The sequence below is a fragment of the Phoca vitulina genome, unplaced genomic scaffold (genome assembly GCF_004348235.1).
Source record: "Phoca vitulina isolate PV1807 unplaced genomic scaffold, GSC_HSeal_1.0 scaffold3, whole genome shotgun sequence".
Classification (NCBI taxonomy): Eukaryota; Metazoa; Chordata; class Mammalia; order Carnivora; family Phocidae; genus Phoca; species Phoca vitulina.
The window spans coordinates 4979396-5002917 of NW_022589706.1; the positions used below are offsets into that span (position 1 = coordinate 4979396).

The 23522-nt window shown below is 36.8% G+C and overlaps 1 protein-coding gene across 3 annotated transcripts in view; it reads right to left on the reverse strand.

The window, feature by feature from the left end:
• The window catches only part of RAB28 (RAB28, member RAS oncogene family), a 93695-nt gene extending 73708 nt beyond the window's left edge, over positions 1–19987 (reverse strand). For all 3 annotated transcript variants that reach the window (XM_032399923.1, XM_032399931.1, XM_032399938.1), the window contains exons 1-3: positions 19703–19987; positions 15023–15119; positions 9379–9467 (exon numbers count right to left, since the gene is read on the reverse strand). In XM_032399923.1, the coding sequence (XP_032255814.1) occupies positions 9379–9467; positions 15023–15119; positions 19703–19777 (261 nt within the window). In that variant the 5' untranslated portion in view covers positions 19778–19987. The remainder of the gene's footprint in view (positions 1–9378; positions 9468–15022; positions 15120–19702) is intronic.
• Positions 19988–23522: the final 3535 nt, after the last annotated feature.

Below are 23522 nucleotides of genomic sequence, written 5' to 3' on the forward strand. Positions count from 1 at the left end.
CTTTCTCTCTCCAATAAATAAACACAGTCTTTTTTTAAAAAATTAAATTAAATACTACAAGAGTTGGTAAACTATGGCCCCAAGGTCAAATTCAACTCGAAGTCCATATTTGTAAATAAACTTCCATTGAAATACAGTCATACTTATTTGTTTAAGTATTATCAATGGCTCTTTTTGTACTACAACTGCAGAACTGAGTAGCTACAACAGAGATAGTATGGCTTGTGAAACCTAAAATATTTTCTATCTGGTTCTCTAAGGAAAAGTTTGCCAATTCCTGATCTAGATCAGTGTGTCCAGTATTTTTCAGAGAGCAATACCTATGAATCTTCCAGAACTCATAAGAAAGGCAGAAGGATAAATGCCTTTCATTAATCTAGCTATCCACCAACCCAAACATCTGTTCATAAACCCCATTCTCAATAACACTTAATGTAAAAAACTATGATTCCATCTTTGCTCCTAACATGACAATCTTTCATCAGTTCTGACCTACACCAATGTGGTCAAAATCTGAAAAGGGAAAATGAGAAAACCAAAAAGACATTAAAACACAGAAGTGTTCTAGAATTTTCAGTTTCAACTCTGACCTGTAAAAAGCCTGGAAGTCATCATGTCTGTCCTTACAGTAAGAAAAAATCTAAACAAACTAAAAATCTATGATTTTTCTTGGGCAAAACAGAGAGCTGACTTTGCAGGGTAATTCACCACCCTGAAATCTGGGAGCCAGGTGAATCCAAAGAGTCATAGCCAAAATGTGCTTACCTGGAGCAGAAGCTGCTGTAGCCAGCAAAGGGTAGGAACACTTAAATGGTAATTCTGATAAACTGCTGGAGACTGCGTGTGATCCACTTTGAGAATGAAAAACTCCCAGGTGGGAGTACTCTCACACTTTCATGGATTTTACCTCCAGAAACTCTATCAGATCTTTTTGGTAAAGCATCAAGAAAGATCCCCCACATGGCTCTGACATGGTGAGGGAAAAGTTAACCACTGTAAAATACACCCAGAGTATTATCCATTTAAAATAAAGGCATACTGTCCAGGAAAAAAGCTTAATCAGTGTCTTATATCACATGGGAAAGACAGTTCCCATCTCCAGCCCCTTCTAGCCATCCTGTCTCACCTAAGTGGGAAGAGCTAATAAACACCTGTAAAGGTCACAGCCCAGGGACACAGGCCCACTATAAGGCTGTGACTTAATCATAAGAGTATAGAATGCTTCCCTGCCTCCATACTTTACCACAACACCAACTGGGCTCCAGCATAATAGTAGCATATTACATTTGAAAGAGCTGCAAAACACAAACTTCAACTGAGGAAGAATTTTTTGAGATACCCAAAAAGACAAGGGAGAAAAAAACAAGGACACTAGAGGAATTGGATGTCTCTGGTACCTAGAGCCTCAGCAAAGATTAAACACAGACCAATTCCTGGCCAATTAACATAAAACCTCACACTAAAGGCCTATTACCTGAGTTCTTATTAATGTATACATATTTGCTTTCAAAAAAAAAAAAATATTAGAAGGCACACTAAAAGGCAGTTTGAAGGAAAAAGTAAGCCTTAGAACCAGACTGAAATATGACACGGAATTTGGAATGATCAGATCAGGACTTTAAAACACACTATGATAAATATTTTTTAAAAGGTTCCAATGGAAAAGGTAGACAATATACAAGAACTGGTGGATAATGTAGACAAAGAGATGGAAACACTAAAGAATAATGAAAAGGAAATGCTAGATATCAAAACCACTATAACAGAAATGAAGAATGCCATTGATGGGCTCATCAGCACACCAGACACAGCCTAGGAAAGAATCTGTAAGCTTGAAGATAAGGTAATAGAAATTTCCAAAAGTAAAATGCAAAGAGAAAAAAGAATGAATAAAACAGAACATCAAAAACCTATGTGACAAAAAAAAATAAAAAAAAAACCTATGCGACAATTCTGAATGGTGTATCATACATGTAAATGGACTACCAGAAGAATAAAAGAGAATGGAACTTAAGAAATATTTGAAGTGGGGCGCCTGGGTGGCTCAGTCGTTAAGCGTCTGCCTTCGGCTCAGGTCATGATCCCAGGGTCCTGGGGTCGAGTCCCACATCAGGCTCCCTGCTCAGCGGGAAGCCTGCTTCTCCCTCTCCCACTGCCCCTGCTGTGTTCCCTCTTTCGCTGTGTCCCTCTCTGTCAAATAAATAAATAAAATCTTTTAATAAAAATTTTAAAAAAAGAAATATTTGAAGTAACAATGGCCAAGAAATTGCCAAAATCAATCAAAGACACCAAACCACAGATCTAGAAATCTCAGAAGACAACAAGTAGGATAAATACCAAAAAAAAAATCTACACGTAAGCACATCATATATTCAAACTGCATAAAACAAAACACTAACAGGGGCACCTAGGTGGCTCAGTCGGTTAAGTATCTGACTCTTGATTTCAGTTCAGGTCGTGATCTCAGGGTCGTGAGATCTGCATGGAGCCTGCTTAAGATTCTCTCTCCCTCTCCCTCTGCCTGCCAGCCTGCCTCCCATTCCAGCTCACGCATGCTCTCTCTCTCTTAAAAAAAAAAAAAAACAAACAACAACAACAACTAAGAGAAAATCTTAAAAGAGGTCTGGGTGAGGGAGGGGTTGGTGAGAGGGAATATGTTATCTAGAGAGGAACAAGGATAAGAATTACAGAGAACTTCTTATCAGAAACCATGTAAGAAAAGAAAGGAGTGAAATATTTAAAATGTTGAAAGAAAGGAAAGGACCAATCTAGAATTCTATATGTAAAATTATTGTTCATAAGTGAGGGAGAAATAGACTTTCTCAGATAAACAAAACCTGAGGGAATTCATAGCTAGCAGACCTGCCCTGGAACAAATGTTAAAAGAGGCTCTTCAGGGATAAAGAAATGATATGGATGAGAAATGTATTTGTACATAAAGAAAGGAAGATGGGGCGCCTGGGTGGCTCAGTTGGTTGGGCGTCTGCCTTCAGCTCAGGTCATGATCCCAGAGTCCTGGGATCGAGCCCCGCATTGGGCCCCCTGCTCAGCCAGGAGTCTGCTTGTCCCTCTCCCTCTGCCCTGCTCCTGCTCTCTCTCTCTCTCAGTCTCTCTCTCCCTTTCTCAAATGAATAAATAAAATCTGAAAGAAAGAAAAAGTATCAGAAAAGGAGTAAAGGTTAAATAAAAGCATTTATTTTTCTTATTCTTAGTTGATCTAAAATACAACTGTTTAATAAGAGTAAGAACGTATTGAGTGATTATAGCATATGGGCAAGTGAAATGAATGACAGCCACGTCATAAGGGATGGGGGGATGAATTAAGAATATGCTTTTATGAAGTATCTGAACTATACATGCAAAGCAATACAGTGCTATGTGAAGGTGGACTTAAACTAGTTAAAAATATATATTGGAAACTCCAGTGCAATTGCTAAAAAAAAAAAAATGTGTTCATGTATAATTGATATAATTGCTCAAATAAAACAATAAAAGTGAGAAAGGTTTAAAAGAAAACAAGAGACCAGCACAAGAAATAGAAAACAAATATGACAGAAATTAACCAAACTGTATCAATAACCACTTTAAATGTGAATGGTCTAAATATACCAATTAAAACTACACATTGCCTACAGGAAACTCACTTTAAATATAAAGACACAAATTAAAAGTAAAGGGATAGAGAAATACCATGCTAACACTACTGAAAACAAAACTGGAGTATTCATATTCATTTCAGACAAAGCAGACTTTGGAATAAGGAAAGGTATTAGGTATAAAACCTGGCATAATAATAAAGTCAGTTCTCCAAGTAGGCGTAACAATCCTTCATGTATATACACCTAACAACAGAGTATCAAAATATGTAATGCCAAAACTGATAGAACTGTAAACCCACAGATCCACTAGTATTGTTGGAGACCTGAACACCCCTTTTTCACTGACTGATACATTAAGCAAGAAGACAATCAGTAACTCACATGAAACATTCACCAAGACAGACTACATTCTGGGCCATAAAACATACTTTAACAAATTTATAAGAACAGAAATCATACCAAGCATGTTCTTAGACTACAAAGGAATTAAACTAGAAATCAATAATAGAAAGATAGCTGGAAAAACTCAAAATATTTGGTGATTAAACAACATGCTTTTAAATAACACATGGGTCAAAAAAGAAGTCTCAAGAGAAGTTTTAAAGTATCTTAAATTAATAAAAACGCAACCTATCAAAACTTGTGGGATATAGCAAAAACAGTGCTTAGAGGCAAATGTATAGCATTGAATGCATATATTAGAAAAGAAGAAACATCAATGATCTAAGCTTCTACTTGAAGAAACTGAGGAAGAACAACAATTTAAACTTAGTGAAAGCAGAACAAAAAAAATCATAAAAACTGGGGCGCCTGGGTGGCTCAGTCATTAAGTGTCTGCCTTTGGCTCAGGTCATGATCTCAGAGTCCTGGGATCGAGCCCCGCGTCGGGCTCCCTGTTTGGTGGGGAGCCTGCTTCTCCCTCTGCCCGCTGCTCCCCCTGCTTGTGATCTCTCTCTCTTTCTCTGTCAAATAAATAAATAAAATCTTTAAAAAAAAATCATAAAAACTAGAGCAGAGATCAACAAAATTTAAAAGAAGAAAATAATAGAGAAAATCAACAAAACCAAAAGCTGGTAAACCTCCAGCCAGGTTAACCAAAAAAAAGAGAGAAGGGAAGAGAAAACTCAAATCAATGAAGGGCCATCACTATTAGTCCCACAAACATTATAAGAATAGTAAGGGAGTAATATAAACAACTCTATGGCCAAAAAGTTGGTCACATAGATGAAAGGGATCACTTCTCTGAAAGACACAAATGACCAAAACTCCTACAAGCAGCCACTGAGCCCCGCCAAGGCCTCTACCCACCAGCTGCAGCACACCAAAGTCAGACCTCTAAGTACTCACCTCTTTAGGAGCCTGTAACACAAGCACCCTCAAAGCCCCGAATCTCTCACCACATCCATCAATCCGGACCTCTTCTGACTGCTTCCAGAAAACTATCAGAATCTTCTCAGCCACAAGAAAGTATAACTCCCTCAGAAATGCAATACATCTTGGCAACAACTGAAGCAATCTACCAGGAACTGCTAGAAGTAATTTTCTTGGCAATCCTGTGGCCATCGAAACCCATCTCCATGTCTCATGTCCCTGATGCATTTTTATTACTTACCTACCTGCCGTTCATCTCTCTCCTATGTCTCTTCCCCACACCGCTCTGTGCTTGCTCTTCCCAGTTTACCCTCCAACTGCTCCTCTTCATCCCAAATCTTTTTGCTATAACTTTTGGAATTCAGATTTCAAGTTTAATACATCCTTCTATATCTTCAAATTCTTTAGTAAAGATCCCCTATATTTTCTATACCTTAACTTCATTTTTCCCCCTGCAATTCCCAGAAGACACTATCACCCCTTCTCTTTATAAACCTCAAAACTTTTAGTAAATATTACATAAAGTTTCTTCATACAGTATTTTGTTTTCATCTATTTCACTTTTCACCATATCTAATGAACATGATGAACCATTAACCAGATAGACAGCATTTTCAAGGGAATATTGAAGTCTCAAAGGACAATACCTAAGTACTGTAAGTTATTCCATAGATTTAGTTCTGAAATTTAACAGGCACAGTACATACACAATTTTACCTTCCACAAAATGAAAGTTTCCCAGTTCCCGTAATGCAGGTATTTTTCTTCCTCCCTGATTTGTACAACAAATAATCTACTTTAGCTTGTAATTATATGTGGAAATGGGTTAAATCATATAGATCGTACCACAGTCTTACAACATATACTTTGCTGCATAAGTACAACCTGTAAGAAGAAACACTAATGCGAGAGGTCTGTATAATCAGTTATAAGCTGGCAAATATCCAAGTAAAAAATGCACAGTAAAAGATAGCAGAGGGTCTCAGAGAGTCCAGTTTTGCGATGCGCTCTCTCCCCAGCCGCTCTACAGGCAACCAAATCCCTTTGTTGGTGGTTAACAGGCGGGCCCATCTGTGTGGGGCACCGGCACACAACAGTAGTTATGTTCTGCCTCACAAGTGACTACACTTCATTGAGTTTATGCTCAGTAGGGCAGTGTTTGCAAACCACTTAGATTCCAGGACGGAAAGAGCTACAAAAATGAAACACCCAGTCCTTCTCTGAGGTTTGTTATTAGCCTCTGTTAGCCACAGGTTACAGGGCACTAAACACTATGTACTGTGTGTTTGCTTGTAACCACTATGAAAAATAGCCTATAACATCTTTCTGAAGACTCCTAGAAAATTTTAAGTTAATTTAAAATCTGGGAATTTAACTGGGAAATACTTCAATTCTTAGAACTGGTTCTTGTCAAAATACCTCACTAATTCTTTCTTGGGTGTCAATCCAATTTTGTTTCAACCAACGCTATTCAATAGACGATTGCTAAAGTTAACGCTACTGGGGGGAAAATGTGAACAGGGTAAAATAATCAGTGCTATTTGAATCTAAGTTCATTCCCAGCCTACCAATAAGCTTCTTAATGTTAAGAAATGCTTTAAGAAAAATAGACTCACTAACTTAATTGCCCAGATATGTATAAGATAATTCTTTCTATACACAATACCTAAGTTAGAGAACCTAAGCCAAAATCCTAAATAACACATTAAACTGATGTCCTCAAAACAGCCTATCCAAACATCATTTCTGAACAATATCTATCCTGTAACATGTATACCAAAATGCAAAGTATTCATGAGATGAGCAATATAAGCATCTATAAGAACTCTAGAAATAGTATAGATCCACTTTGAAGAATAATTATATGACTATATAATATGAAGTTATTAAGTATATTAAAATGCTACTGGTATGTTTTTGAAAGCAATGTTTTTGAAAAGTAACATTTCCCCCAGTTTATGGTAGAGAATTGTAGTCAGAGCTTCTCTGGCCTAGACAGAAAAATTTACATATATTTTACAAAAGAAACTATTGGTAAATGTACTTTATGTATTTTGCATAAGCTAATTTAGAATCTCTGGAAAGCAGAGAAAATTTATTATATTTTCATTAATTTATGATAATTCATTTTTATCATCTCAGAATTTGTAGTTTCCTGGCACAATTTCATGAAAATGTTCATGAAATTCTCAGAAATACTGTACTTACATCGTTGTTCAATAAAACAAGGTACAGTCCTATAACATTCACAGAAATTGTAAAGTATAAACAATACAAGGCACCATCCAAAGAAAAAAATGTCATATGTACCTTCAAAACAGAAATCTTATTTGACAAGTTTATAAGAAGGAATATGACACGCTCTTTCTCACAACATATGAGGGACATCAGAAGAGAATACACACATTTTACTAAACTCAGGTTCTCTCAAAAAAGATGAAAATTTTTTTAATTTCTACAAATTTGACTAATAATGTCTGCTGATTTTAAGCAGTTACATAATGGCATAAAACACTGCAAAAAAAAATGATTTAAAAGAACAGCCACATAACATTGTGAATGCACTAAATGCCACTGATTATATACTTTTACAATGGTTAATTTTATATCATGTCAATTTCACACCAACCTTAATTTTATACATAATTTAATATTAATAAATAAATTTATATAAATCAAATAACAAATTTTTAAATGATGAAAAGGTAAAATTAAGGGAATCCAAATCATGAGCATTATATACCCTCAATTTTTAGTGAAGAAAAATTTGTCAATTGAATTTTATATTATGTTTTGCCCTAAGATTCATAAAATCTTCCCGTTCTCCACTAACTCTAGATAAATCTATAAACAATAAAATTTACTTTATTTGATGTTCAGAGTCAAATGTTGTAAGAAGCTTGACTAATATAATGTTTATTTTTTTAAAAAATCCAATATGTACCCTTGAAGGTAGACTTTAATGGACAAAGAGGAAAGAGATTACTATTTTCAAAACCCATTTTACCAAATAGGTGAGCAAAACAAAGAACTGTGGCTTCCCACAAATCTCTGTCCAGCAATTTTTCTTTATCTTAATATCTACTTTGAATGTAATCAGTTTAAAACAGAAAAAAACAACACACAAAAAAGCCAGACACAAAAATCTGAGACGTATCTTTTAAGAGAAAAATGAACATGCATAAAATACCAAATCATGTGGTCACAAGTGAAAATGCTAAATGAGTAGAAAGATTTTCCAGGAGACAAAGAACAATGTAGAAAAGGCATAGAAGTATTTCTAAAAGCCAGATCTATATATCAATAATGCAAAAAACAAAACCCTAGGGCCTTCACACTTGATTCAGAACCATATGAGCTTCATTTATCCTTCTCTGAATGTTTTAGAAAATAATTCAGAATCTATTTTCCATCCAAAATTAAGGCAATGGTATCTGTCCACCATCACACGTCATAAAGAACAGTGCTTAACATTCTGTCTTTGTCTCCTAGACTCACTTCTTAGAAGCAACATAGTTCCACAGAACCAAGGTAAGACTCTTCCATTTAAAACATTAAACTCCACTAAAGACCTAAAGAAGGATTATGACTATTATGCCCTCTTTCGCTTCATGATGGTGTGAAAGACACACACTAGAGTGGAAGAAAAAGCAAAAATAAACAGCATGTCAATAATTAACTTTTTGAAGTATATCACTATCATGCAGATTTTTCATTTGCATAATAATTTAACAACTTATAAATTATGTCTATATAAGCTCATGTTGCCAAAAAATTTTGTCAATTATTCAAGCAGTTTTTCTCCATCTACATAGATATTCTTCTGAAAAGACATCATTATGTTAAAATATTATATGTGCTTCATACATACAATTGTTCATAGTTTGCTGATACAACATATTGATATGTACTAAATCTGAAGAATTATAAATATTTAATAAACTAATTCATAGCACAAAAATATATAAATACGCTTTCTGTCCTTACAACTTAAAATGAAATTAAATTTTCCCCTTCTATATTTTTCATTCAGTTGACATATTCTGAAAGCAGTCACTATAACCAAATCAGCTAATAAATATAAAATATCACCTATCACTGCATTTATTCAACTGCTGACAATAATACCTAGCAATATAAGGAAGCATAGGAAAGCTATTAGCCACACCAGTTCCCTGACCCAAATCATTCCAAACATAATTTGGGGAGGATGAAACCAAAGGATTAGCACAAAGATAAAATCAGTCTCTGTACATATCAGATAAAAATCAAGTTAGAGAGAGAGAGAGAGAGAGAGAGAGAGTATGTATGTGTGTGTGTGTGTGTGTGTGTGTGTGTGTACCCAGTTGTATGTGCTTGTGAGAGGAGTATTTTCAGTACTGGAATAATCATAGAATTTATGTCATACCTGTGCTCCATAGATATATTTATCCAACATCTTGCCTCCTATTGTCTGTCCTCCTATATCCCAAACTTGAAGAGTAACATTCAGGTTCCCTTGAATATAAAAACAAGAATGCAGAAAAGGTAAGTAACAAAATAACAACTGGATACAGTTTCAGAGAACACTAAATCACAATGATACACTGTGGACCTAATCTGCCTTTTATTCTGCATGCTCATATGGTCAGATTATTTGGAACCGTGAAATAATGTTGTCAAAAGAAATCATAATGGGGAATTTAGATTTATACTTTTACCCCATTTCTATAGAACCATATTTATAATCACCTTCAAAACAAAAAAAAGCTTTAATTCATACACTGCTTAAAACTTAAAAAAAAATAGTTTTCTTAAACAGAGAATAGGATGATAGAACACTTGTACGGGGGGTAAAAAACATATACTTTAAAAATAAAAATAGAACTTTATATACTAACCTACCCTATAGCACATAATGAATTTTACTGTAAACTCTAAACTCTATAGGTTCTAATACTCACAGATTAATAACAGACTACAAAAATGGACCCAGAGTTTCAACTCAAATTAATGGGACTTTTAATATTTAAATGTCACCTAGTATATGCAATAGGAAACATAATTTTTAAAACTACATGTTTTCAAATTTAACCTATAAAATATAAACACATATGACAGCCCTCTTGAGAACAGATGTAGGATACATACCCAGTATATCACTAAATATTATGATGCATTTACTGTTAAAAGCATTTCCACTGAAACAAATCATAATATGTGCTTCAAAGCCTTCATAAAATGGTGGAACAAATCTTCCCCATACAAGCATTATAAAAGCATTTAAAAATACTAAAAAGCAATCTTTAAAATTCTTTTGTCTATTTTGCAAACTATTTGGCTGATACAAAAATTTATGAGATAAGCTATTCTCTCTTATGAATGCATAACCCCAGAAGTTAAAGACCACGTCCAACGTACTTTTTAGTTTAACATTTCAAAGTTATTTCTCCTAATAATGCAGTTTTCTCCAAAAGTAGACAAAGTCTCAATTAGTATCTTCAAAATGAGCTCCCACACTAAAAAATGGACCTGTCTGAATGATTTGCAAATCAGAAAAACTCAAAATAAAAACTTAAGACACTAAAAAAAGTTCTCGCTTCAAAAACAATAAAAAAGATTATGAAGACATGAATTTTTATGCCAATGCCAAAACACTAAAATCAGAGAATGTTAGTCACACCATTCAACTGAAGAGCAAATATAACACTGGATTAACCAGCTAAGTTTTACCCTTAACTCTAAGTTTTGTTGGGTTTGTATTACAATCTTTCCATTATTTTGAGGTAGGTCTGTTGCATCTGCCAACGTGCAAAGGATTTACATGAGGAACTTCCATTAGCATTAATGAGAGCTTCTGAAGTTTATCACCCGTCATCATTCCCACATACACACCCTTTCAACGCTCACAGAGTAATGACGAAAATGTTCTTAGAGCTCTGTGAAGACGAAAACCAAAATGTCACAGACTAAGTAAGACTTATCCAACAACTGGGATAAACCCACTTACTTAAAAATCTAAATTTTTCAAGTTTCAAAACTCAACTCATTCTCCTATGATGGTGTCTCAAACTAAGCAGGTGAGAAAAGACTAGTAGTCGTTAGCAGTATGTTAAATCGCTTCAGAAGCCCCTAGATAAACAGGCAGTACTCTCTTCATTTTACTTGCATACTCTTTACAGTCATTTGTTTACTTCAAAAACACCAGTGCTTAATAATATTAACTTTCTTACAGTAAGATTGTAGGCAACACTTAATATAAGGCATTTAATCCCATTTTCTTCAAGGCCAATAAATCCTATCACTTAGCTTTGCATCAAGAAATATAAAGCTTTTCTTCCTTTAAATTCTGATAGTCAGATCCAATCTGAATTAGTTATTGTGAACACCTTAGCTACCACTTTATGAACATGATATTCATGTTTCCAAATCCTCACTACATCATTTCAAGACTAAATCGTTTATTTAGTTGCCTCCCATCTGAGAAGTTTGCATTTATATTCCTGTGTTGCAGGTATTTTTTAAATTCATACCTTTCTAAATAAACACTGTTTGTTGTTGTTGGCTTGTTTTTTCAATATTCTAGTGCCTCAGAAATAAAAAGTTATGCATTACTGATAACCGACAATGCTAGCCAAAAAAAAAAACCACTTTTGCTATCATTATAGCTTCCACAAATGATACTAGCTTCATAGTTATTCCGTATGTCTAGAAACATGTTTTTAACTTCCACATTTGAATTTTAGGCTTATTAACACATAAAAATAAAAATAAACAGGGGTTCTCTCTTTGGGAAACAAAATCACATAAAGATGGCATTCCGATCAATATTCATTTTAGTTTCCCTAAACATAAATATATCAAGTCTCCATGTATGTTTTCAAAATGACATACCTAATAACCTACAAAAATAGAATTCAAATAATCAATACTGTAAAATTTTTTAAAAATCAAGAACCCATCTAATATAAATTTCCCACTAATAAAGAACATTAAGGAAATTGTCAGCAATCTAATCTCAAATGCAAAATGCTACAGAATTCCTGCTCCCCGGTAAGAAATGACATGTAACCAGGGGAAAAAAAAATAAAATAAATGAGGTGACAAAATACAGGTAAGTTGCTTTTGGTATGAATCAAAGCCACCAAGAGGATTCAACAGTGACCTTGTAAAAGTACACTTGGTGCCTTGGTTAACCTTACTTAAAGTGCTGCACAGTCAAGATGGAACTAAAAACACAAGTCTGCCCACTTCTTGTACTAAAGACTTAGAAATCCTTTTCACAGTAGAACGCTGTTTACTGGACTGTACCCACAAGCTTCCTGAAAGTATTTTGACTAAGGCTCTTAAGAAGCTCTATCAGCAGAATCTCTGACTAACAGATACACTATTTTAAGCAGTAAACGCTGCACAGTGGTTGCACCCAGACTATACAGCACACCGGAACGTGAAATATACTAAAATGGATGAATATTTACAAAGTAATGACCTTGAAAACTTGCAGGAAGAGAATGTCAATAGATAGACAGGAGGTATTCACCTCTAACAATCTGAATGGACAGAAGATTTACTAGACAGAATACTTAACAAACATTAGATTCGCCTAGTATGCTCTTTACAATAAATTCAATAATGCTGCCTGTAATGTTTTAGCAAATGATACATATATTAATCATCCTACATTTGACACTTGCAATGAATTAAAATTAAGGTTAAAATATACAAAGGATATACTGTGAACCTTGTAATTTATTTATCTCCTTTCTTAATATACTTATTAATTATATAAAATGAAGTTACATTAAAACAATTTTTTCTTAGCAAAATTTCTAACATAATTTTGAGTCCATGAAGTAACATAAAACCAACTGCCTTTAAAAAAAAAAAAAAAAAAGAGAGGGCACGTTCTGCATGGAGCACTGGGTGTTATGCACAAACAATGAATCATGGAACACTACATCAAAAACTAATGATGTAATGTATGGTGATTAACATAACAATAAAAAAGTTTTAAAAAAAGAATTTTTTTCTGGAATTCTACCCATCAAAATAAAAACTTAGTCAGGAATTCATTAAAATATACATTCACTGAGAGTATAAATTTCCTAACGTCATTTTTAATATAAGTACTTTCTAACTCTAAATTATTATACTATAAATTTTGATTTCAAAAATACCAAATATTTTTTACAAAGTAATCAAAACTTTAAAATGGGTAGTATTGTGCAACAGATCAGAAATCATCATATGTATATGTCACCTATATAAAATGTCCAAAACCAGTCCTAAAATATTTTTCATGATTGAGTGGTGCTTAGTCCTATATTTAAGCCTTTGAACTAAAAAAAAAAGTCAGAATAACTAAATATTAATGGTACAGAAAGCTGATGCTCTTGCTAATTAGCATCAAAAACAATAGTCAATAACTAAATACATATATTAAGGTTCTCTATGTACAACTGCCATCTCTGAAAAAACTGTTGCAAAAAATAAGCTTTCAGCATGTATATTATATGATTTGTGTATGTATTCTTCTAGTGACTGCTATAAATACTCTGAATGTAGCATTAACCCATACAAATGAGAATAATAAAAGTAAAATGAGATTTTTCAGTTTTGAATACATTAAAAGGAAATACAAATGAAACAAAATATGCGTATGTTTCTCATTAAGCCTCTTGCTGAACAATAACTTAGTAATAGAAAGTTGGAATTCGGGCGCCTGGGTGGCTCAGTTGGTTAAGCGACTGCCTTCGGCTCAGGTCATGATCCTGGAGTCCCTGGATCGAGTCCCGCATCGGGCTCCCTGCTCGGCAGGGAGTCTGCTTCTCCCTCTGACCCTCCCCCCTCTCATGTGTTCTCTCTCATTCTCTCTCTCTCAAATAAATAAATAAAATCTTTAAAAAAAAAAAATAAATAAATAAATAAAAAAAATAAAAAAAAAATAAAAAAAAATAAAAAAAAAAAAGAAAGTTGGAATTCTTTTCTCATACTGTATCTTTCAATTTATTTTTCATTGGTTGCTGAATACAGACAATCACAAAATATAATAGAGCATATTACTAGTGAGATATGCAGAATACCTTCAATTACTAAGAGTTTTCATTAGCTGCTCTAAAACTTTCCTGGAGAGCTGTCTGATAGATGGGGTGTTTGAGAGGTTAACGTATTTCAATAATATTGGGATTTATTAAACCCCTTCCCACTGTATCACTCACACTCCAGTATATGAGTCTGACACTACACTTGCAACCGTTTTTATTCAAATGTGTTTCCTCAGAGAGGAGAGGGATGGACTGGTTTAGAAAGTCAATCAAGATAAACTGCTTTTAATAAAATACTTTAAACATATAATTTAACCATCACAAATGAATGGACAGAGCATTTTAAAGCCCCAATTGTTCAGAAACTAACTTAAAACAGAAACCACTCTCTTTTTGTTATTATATCCCTGTATTTCCCACAAAATGTGCTGTAACTGGCATCTAAATAGTTTCTTTGCATGGTGAACTGAAACATCTTGAATGCTCAAACTGTATTTTTATGAGTGCCTAGGGACCCTAAATTTTAGTGGTCTATTAAATGCCAGCGATTTCATGCTGCCTTGCATAAAACAGCATTCACATATTAGAGCACAGGGGTTCCATAGCTACATTATACTTCTGTTCCAACTTTCTCTCGAACAAAAAACTGAAGCAGAGGCTAATCAAAATAATATTTAAAAAAAATAATCCTTTCCAGTCTTTTCACATTTAGTTTATACAATATCTGTTTGTAATTGTATAGCATTTGATTTTTTTTTAACTGTTTAGAATTTTATAAGCAACTATTGTTTATCCTTGAAAAATGTGTGGAGTGGTCAAAAACAGCGGGAGAGTGGGGGAATATATAAACTTTTCTCTCACACCCATGGACAATATGTCTTCATGGGAGATCCTGATGAAAGTTAACCTCCCTATGATAGTTTATGATATATTTTCATGCAGAAACAACCCCCAAATTTATTTTACATATTTCTGCTATTATTGTAAGATATGTACAATTTTCTATGTTAAGATTTTTTATTCTCTTACCTGGCAACGTTATCCTTCTCAAAAAGAAATCCAGTCCTATAGTTTGTTTGTACTGTTTCCCAAAAGTTTCTTGAGCAAAACATGTAGCTAAGGAGGTCTAAAAAAATTGATGCATAGAATATCAAAATTAATGTCTTTGTTTTAGAAATGTAAACATAAAATCATTACTAACCTTATTAAGTAATCTTAGTATTTATACTACCATTAATCCAACAAACAATTTTAAGCAGTGCTAATCAGTTACAGAGGGGGGAGGGACTTAACACTCCACCAGGTAAATTTCACTTGACAACAGCTATCAGTGGGGACAACAGACTAATCTGTTAGATCTCTTTAAATCCCCTGAATAGTCAAGCTCCTTCTCCTTGCTGGAACTGAGAATTTGAGATTTATCAACAAGAAAACTAAAACAACATGACTAAAGATCTGACTCCTATATATCCATATATATCAGTTCAATACAAATTTCAGAGAATTCTAAGCTTCATTTCTGAGGTTAAATACTCTGAATATTTATGCTCTTAGCCAATAATAAGAGGTACTAATTAAAAAGGGGAAAGCCCATTCATATAATTTTTCCTTTTTCCCTACAAAAAAGTACCTTTAGATGTCTAATTTTTCTCTATATTAAAGATGTTAAATGAAAATTATCCTACAGAACGACTGTGATAATATTTATCTTTAAAATCAAAAAGTCAGTATTTTTAAGACTAATATTAAGCAGGCAAAAATAAGTATTTTCCATCCAACAACCATAAAGATTAAAAGTCACAAGAATATTATAACCAGAACAGATATACATATTTCTACATTTTTTTTAAATAACAAATTAAAGTTGTATTCAAAACTCTGGAGTACCATTTCCTGTCAAAGCAGAATAAAAATCATTCTGGAAACAACTGAAATAACTCAATAACTTAAAAGCTTCTTAAACATTTTAAATGCACTATTTGTAAACTTCACGAAAAAGAAAGGCAGATTCACGAAGCTTTTATGCTCTTTAAGAAAGACTACCAAAGTTAAGTGAAAATTGCCTTTTTTTTATTTTAAAAGTTAAAATTAGACATCAACTCCCAAAATAATGAAAACTTAAATTTCCAAGATAGCTTAGTATAATTAATTATTACATAAATGCAGCAATGCAAAAGAAAACTTGGCCAAATTTCAATTTCTTCAAACAAAAAGAACTAAAATTCCTTTTGACACAAGAACCATATTTTTCACACAAATGACAATCTGCACACCCTAACCAATTCTTTTATTATTTAAATACTCAGCATTTGTAATAAATTTCTAAGATATGTGGTCAAATATTTATTAAGCACCCTAAGAAAGATGTTCTGCTAGGCACTGAGAAATAAACTCACTACACTCAAATGAAAATTTGTTTGGCTTCCTGAAGCATATAACAATAATATAAAAACTGAGAGATTGGATTAAAGAAGGTAAGCATTCCTTTCTAAAACTTTTGGTTTTTCATTTAGCTTTATTTATGCCATTGTGCTTGTTTAACTTAGAGTACAAAATCTTCTGTTAAGAGGTTCAGAGTTCCAGAGAAAAATAATTGCCACTATTTAACTATTACAGATATTTCAAAATGTTTAATATAGGGATGGTAGATATACTTTTTTAAGACAAAGAGAAACTCAAGGCACATGTAACATTAGCATTGTGCCATTTAAGGTAATTTTTCACTTTCATGTAAGGTTCTCAAAGTTCAGTGTTTTTATATTAATGAATATTTTTAGAAATTCAAAGGTTCTTTTCTTGGAAACAGGACTTCGAGATTCTGAAAGCCCTATCCTCACACTTTTGAGGCAAACATAAAGCTAGGATTTTTGATGGTAATAAAGTATAATCTGTCAAAAGTATAGGCCCATGGGAACACAGAATATTAAAATGTGTTCTTATACCATCTCTGGACATACTATAAAATTAAACAGAGAATCAACTCAATCAGTGGTAGGCACTTCCTCTTCAATTCTCTAGACTTTCTGCCCTCTTTCACACTTAATAATTTCTCACAAGTCATTATATAAATACCCTTCTTAAACAATTATGAAGGGAACAATCATCTATCATATGTGAAACATCTTTATCTGATCCTTTATATTGTTTTGTTTGGTGAGCTTCTGCTAACAATTTTTACCATACTACATTTACTAATACAAAAAAAAAAGAATATTTTGCCTCAAAAAAATCTTAAGAAATATGTAATAAAATCAAAAGTATGAATCAAAACAGAAAGAAATAGAAACACATGATACTAGGAGGAGGAGCTAAATTTCTCTTGGAGAAACTATTAGTGATTATCTCAATACTCGATTGCTTCCATCAATGTGTATTTAAATGCCATGAGTTAAAACTGACAAGAAAAATGAATGCTAGAAAAAACAGCCAGGAGTTCAACTAGTACACAAATAAGAATGAAAGAGAGGCTGAATTCATAAAAGGATAGTAAAGGAAATAGAATGGGAATGTTGGCAGCTGCCAATAACTTGAGAGCTGAATAGGGTATGGAGAAGAAAAAAGCTTGATACACAAATAATGAAAAAAGGTTAGGTTTCTGATGTTCGTATCTGAAAATCTCTGGCAGAAAATGCCTTTACAGTTTTAAAAGAGATTAGTCAAGATGATAAAGACTAAATCAGAACACCATAAAGAGTTATCACTCACCCTTTTAAGCAGAATGATAGTCCTAATTCAACAATATGGAAGGGAAAAAAAATCATGCCCTGTCCTACACTAGATAGAATTTTAGACAGAAATGAAAAACTGTAATTATTCACACTAAATTAGCAACAAGAAGAAAACATAAGAAGGGCTAAATAAAAAACCCAGAAACAAAATTATGAACAAACTTCATCTGAGTAACACATGTATGAAACTAACTAATAAATACTGGTAGAAATGAACAAAAGTTTAAAGAATTATGATAGAACATAGATGGTAATGGGCAATTTTTGTCTCTTTTAACAAGTGTATTAGTGCTACAGATTGTCATTGTAATTTTAAACAGGAAGTGAATTCAGTTATGAGTTGACCATGAAAGGATTTAGGAAATGAAAAATTAGAAGGTATCCAAAAGAAAACTGAATAATAAGAAAACTATGCAAATATACCTTAAAATTTTTATTGAATAAGAATGTTAGAAACAATGCTGATTTATTTAAAACAATTGAAACACTCAAAAAGTTGCTTCCCCAAAACCTTTTAAAGGTAATCAGAGCATCTTAGGTTGTTTTTTCTCAGCTATAAAAATCAGTAACAAAATATCATCCTGGAAGGCAAGAAATTTAACAGAATGCTCCAAATTTTGCATATGAATGACACCTCTCCCAGGTGCCCTAGGAACTCAAATCTCAGAACCAAAGACTGCAGCAGCTTTGCAGGGCCAACTGCCAGGGAAGATGCAAAGAGCAGTCGTCACCAGAGACCGGGGTCCAAGCTACACCAGTAAGACGGATCGTGAAGCCGGAAACTGGTAACAATAACAACCTGCGTTTCTGAAGACTCTGGCTAGGAAAAGGGAGGGAAGAAGAAAGGACACAGACTTTAGCAATATTCCCAGAAACAGTGTTGGCGCCTTGGACAGAAGCGACAAGTGTGAAGAAGACACCCCGGGCAGAGGCTCCTCACTTTATTTGGGGGGTGGTCACTGACCCTTTTGAGATCCCATGGACCCTCCCCAAAGAGCAAGCACCGAGATGATCATGTCCTTTTCAAGAGCTCCACAGCCCAGAGTTAAAAACCCCAGCCTAAGAGGTAAGGAGACTGGCTGTCGGATATTCTCACGCACTCGGCCTCATTTATTCAGTCGACCGTCACCAAAGACTAGACTCTGAGCAAGGATCCCCTCGGTCACGACAGCAGCTCTACTCTCAGCATCAGCCCCAGTTAGGAGCTCGATAGATACCTGCTGAATGAATGCTTGTGCGGACAGGTGCTGTGCTTCGAGCAGTGATGAACAGGTATGATGCTATAAAACAGCAACTAGCGTTTATTGAGTGCACACCATGTTCCGAAAGCTTTATGTGGATTTTCACATTTAATGTGTATTTGCACACTTCACCCTTTGAGGCGACCCCTATCAATACCTACCTTACCGCTGAAGCACAAATAGGTTAGCAATTTTGCCCTCCAACGTCCCGACCAGTAAGTGATGGAGCCCCAGTGCTCACCCAGGGCATTCGATCGCAGGGCCAAGTTCTCGGGAGAGCAGTGTCGGTATGAGAACCCGTAAAGCGGCCGGGGTGCGGGGATGGGGGGGCTCGCGGGGGCAAAGGCAGAGTGTGACCTGGACTAAAGTAAAGAGGTAAGACCTTGGCGGATCTTTGCCGTCCTCAGAGGCGAGAAGCTGGAAAGCTTCCCAGGAGGGCGATGCTGGCTCGACTCGAAGAAGCGGGAGTTCGCGATCCAGGCAGGGAGTTGGGAAGTGACTCTTTTTTTTTCTTTTTATTTCTTTCTCTCTTTTTTTTTTTTTTTAATTTAAGAAGAGCTGGACAGCTCTCGTCAGCCTACACCAGCGCCTACTCCGTGTCTGGCCCCAGGCCACGATCAGGCGGGCCCCGGCCCTGGGGGAATGAGGCGACGCCGAGCGGCGGGGAGGAGGCGGGGGTTTGCCGGGGCCGCGCCGGGGTTCCTGCAGGCCGGGGACGGCGGGCCCGCTGGAGGACTGACCTTCCCGGAGGTGCCGTCCCCCAGCACGACGATTTTCAGTTGCCGGTCCTGGCTCTCCTCCTCAGAGTCCGACATGGTGTCCCGGGAACCAGGCCCGCTCCCCCACCCCCACCCCGAGGTAGAGGGAGGAAGGGTAGGAGGGGGTCTCCGGGGGCGGGGGAGAGGAGGAAGGGCGGCAGTGGGGGCAGCACCCCCCGCCCCGGTGTCTCAGCGGCGGCTGCACGTATCCGCGGTGAATCACTCGCCGGGCGCCATCTTGCCCACCTCCCCTCCCCGGCGCGCCGCCCCGCCCCCCGCGCGCTACGTCGGTCGCGCCCCCCCGCCTCTGCGCCAACCCGCGCGGACGCGAGCCTCCCTAGCAAGCCGGCCCATTTGCGGGCCTGCGATGGGGGAGGCGTTCGAACTGCGCAGGCGAGTCGGGCGCTGCTCTCGAAGGGGCAGCTGTGAAGAAGAAAAACAAAATATATCATTCAAACCCGGTAGGAAAATGGGAACCAGCAGCATTCAGGCGTTCTATCATATTCCCGTGTTTCCATCACCCCCTGTGAAGGGCCCTGAAGTGAATGGTTTAGCTGGTGGGGGGGCCTTGACGCCTGGGCTGCGCGCCACGGTTGCCATGGAAGCTGGGAGTTGGAGGAGCGGCGGTGGGGCGGGGCCTGTCTCCGGGCGGCCGGCGAGCCGGTTGCCAGGCGCAGCGCACACGGGAGGGGCCCCTGGAGCGGGCGGAGGCGCCGGAGGTCGAGCCTCGGGAGGAGCGTGGGCGCCGCCGAGGTTGCTGAGGACCGTTCTGCCTGCGGGGAAGCGCCGTAGTGGCCTTCAGTTTAACGGAGTTCTGGCGCTGCCTCTTTGTTTTGACCTCTCAAACCATGGGTTCTCTCGGCAGAACGACAGAATCCGATGGTTCATTCATCAGGCAAGTAACCTAGAGCAGCAGTTCTCAAAGTGTGGTCCGGGGAACTCGGGGGGGCCCCAACAGAGTCCAAATTATCTTCATAATAATACAAACATCTTTTTTTTTTTGCTTTTTTTTTTGCCTTTTTCGCCATTCTCTCCCGAGTATCAGTTTTCCAGGGGATGCATGATGTATATGATGACATTACTCTGGCAGTTAAGGAATCATGTGCTTGTTATAAGGTTCCAGACATTCCTTAGTATTAATTTCAAAGCAGTAATGATAGCTATAACTTACATAAACAAAAACTCTTTGTTTGGGGTCTACAATGATTTCTTAAGAGTGTAAAGAGGCCCTGAGCCCAAAAAGTGTAAGAATTGCTGTACTGTCTTAGTCCAGTAGAGCAGGTAAAAGATGTCACAGAAAATGTCAATAGAGATAAGTTCTACAATAATAGTGCCAACCTACTACGCTTGTCTCATGTTAATTACTTCACAGGGATGATCACTGTTCATTCCTCATGAGAACCCTAGAGAGTAGATAGAATTATCTCATTTTACAGATGAGTGAGCTTGAGGCACAAAAAGCTTAGCTCAGAGGCAGTGGTCCTGGAAAGAATGTAGGAAGTAGAATGGGAAAGCAGTACAGTTTTAAGAAATGCCCAGCCCGAGAGGGAGCACTGGCGTTCCAATCACAGACCTGTGCTTACTAGATGTGTGACCTTGAACCACAGTTACCTGTAAAACAGAGGTACTACCTCCTTCATAAGGTTGAAAATTAAATGAAGTAATCAATGTAAAGTAACAGCACAATGCCTGGCGTATACTAGTGACCCTCAGTAGGTGTAATTATCCTCTTCATCATCATCAGTAGATATGGTCCATGTTGGAGCATCACTGCTTCCTAGCCATGTTACCTTAGACAGGTTCCTTATGTAGATTACATTTAATTATACATTAGTAGTTCATTCTCCTCCTTACATATCATTACACATTAATGATATGCCCCATGCATATAAGCATGTATATATTATGTAAGCCAGCAGGACCCCTATGTATTATCGTGCATTAGTGATATAACCCCTGCACATAAGCAAGTATATACAATTATTAATCTTGCATAAGACATTAAGTTAACCTAATCTCCAGTAATACTTAAATTGGAATGCACTTCACTTATCCAAAAAAGACCTTGATCATCAAGCTTCGAGAAAACAGCAATCCTTACACAAAAGTGTACCTCTTCTCGCTCCAAGCCCGTAACACATGAGAGTTCCTATATTAAAACTATACCTGGCATCGAGTTCTTACTTCAGGGCCATATAACTCTTTACTCCTATCCTACAAATCCTCTCAAACGGGACATCTAGATGCACTAATGACTAATCAGCCCATGATCACACATAACTGTGGTGTTATACATTTAGTATCTTTTTATTTTTAGGGGAGAAAAGCGGTATCACTCAGCCATGATCGTAAAGGTCTAGCTTCTTCATCTGTAAGTAGGGTTAGTCCACAATAGTACCTACCCAGTTAGTATTACTTCTCAGTACTTTCCCTACTCCCAACCACCACCGCTAACAACTCCCTATGTTACCAGCTCTTTTAATGAGGATCAGTAGGAAAAAATACCTGGAAGGGTTTTGCAAAGTTCTTTGTAAATGTTAGCTTGAGGAATCTGTTTCTAACGAAGACAGATTTAACCTCTTCTTGTCCATGAAGGGAGTTAATGTTGCAGAAATTTGCTTTTCCATTTGTCCTTAATGGAAATGGTTATGTAACCCAGTTCTGACCAATCAGACAGAAGAAGAGGTCCTTTGGGAGACATCTGGAAAAGATTTTCCTCCCTGATTGAAAAAGAAGAGGAGCACCTGGGTGGCTCAGTCAGTTAGGCATCAGACTCTTGATTTCAGCTCAGATCATGATCTTGGGGTCATGAGATCAAGCCCCAGGTCATTGGGCTCCGAGCTGCGCACGAAGCCTGCTTAAGATTCTCTCTTTCCCGGGCACCTGGGTGGCTCAGTTGGTTAGGCGACTGCCTTCGGCTCAGGTCATGATCCTGGAGTCCCGGGATCGAGTCCCACATCGGGCTCCCTGCTCAGCAGGGAGTCTGCTTCTCCTTCTGACCCTCCTCCCTCTCATGCTCTCTGTCTCTCATTCTCTCTCTCGCAAATAAATAAAAAAAAATTAAAAAAAAATTTTTTTTAAAAAAAAGAGGGGCGCCTGGGTGGCTCAGTCATTGGGCGTCTGCCTTCGGCTCAGGTCATGATCCCAGGGTCCTGGGATCGAGCCCCGCGTCGGGTTCCCTGCTCCGCGGGAAGCCTGCTTCTCCCTCTCCCACTCCCCCTGCTTGTGTTCCCTCTCTCGCTGTGTCTCTCTCTGTCAAATAAATAAAATCTTTAAAAAAATTTAAAAAAAAATAATAAATAAAAAAAATTAAAAATAAAAAAAAAAAGATTCTCTCTTTCCCTCTCCATCCACCCCACCCCCCCCCCCGCACACACACACACATGCTCCCTCTCCCTCTCTCTTTAAAAAAGAAAAAGGAGAGATGGAGAAAGAAATATCTCTCCCTCCTTTCCCCTGCTGTCATTATTTGGGTGAGGACATAATATTTGGAATTGCCACAGACTTCCAGGCTTCTTGTTATGGGGCACTTTGGCTACATATTCCATTACTTGCAGATAGAAACATCCCAACTGGCACAACTGCTTTGGCCCAAAACTAGATTTAGCTGAGGTCGTAAGACTGATTTTCATGTGTGGTTTCATATGAAGGGAAACTTAGAAGAAAACTTTGCATTTTCCTATCATTAATTTCCTAGACAACTGCTCTGATGGAGAGACATCATTTATTTGGATACGGATTCATCCTGGGCAGTGCTGCTACATGAAACAGGCCAATTGCGTTATTTTAGGTGACCATATTT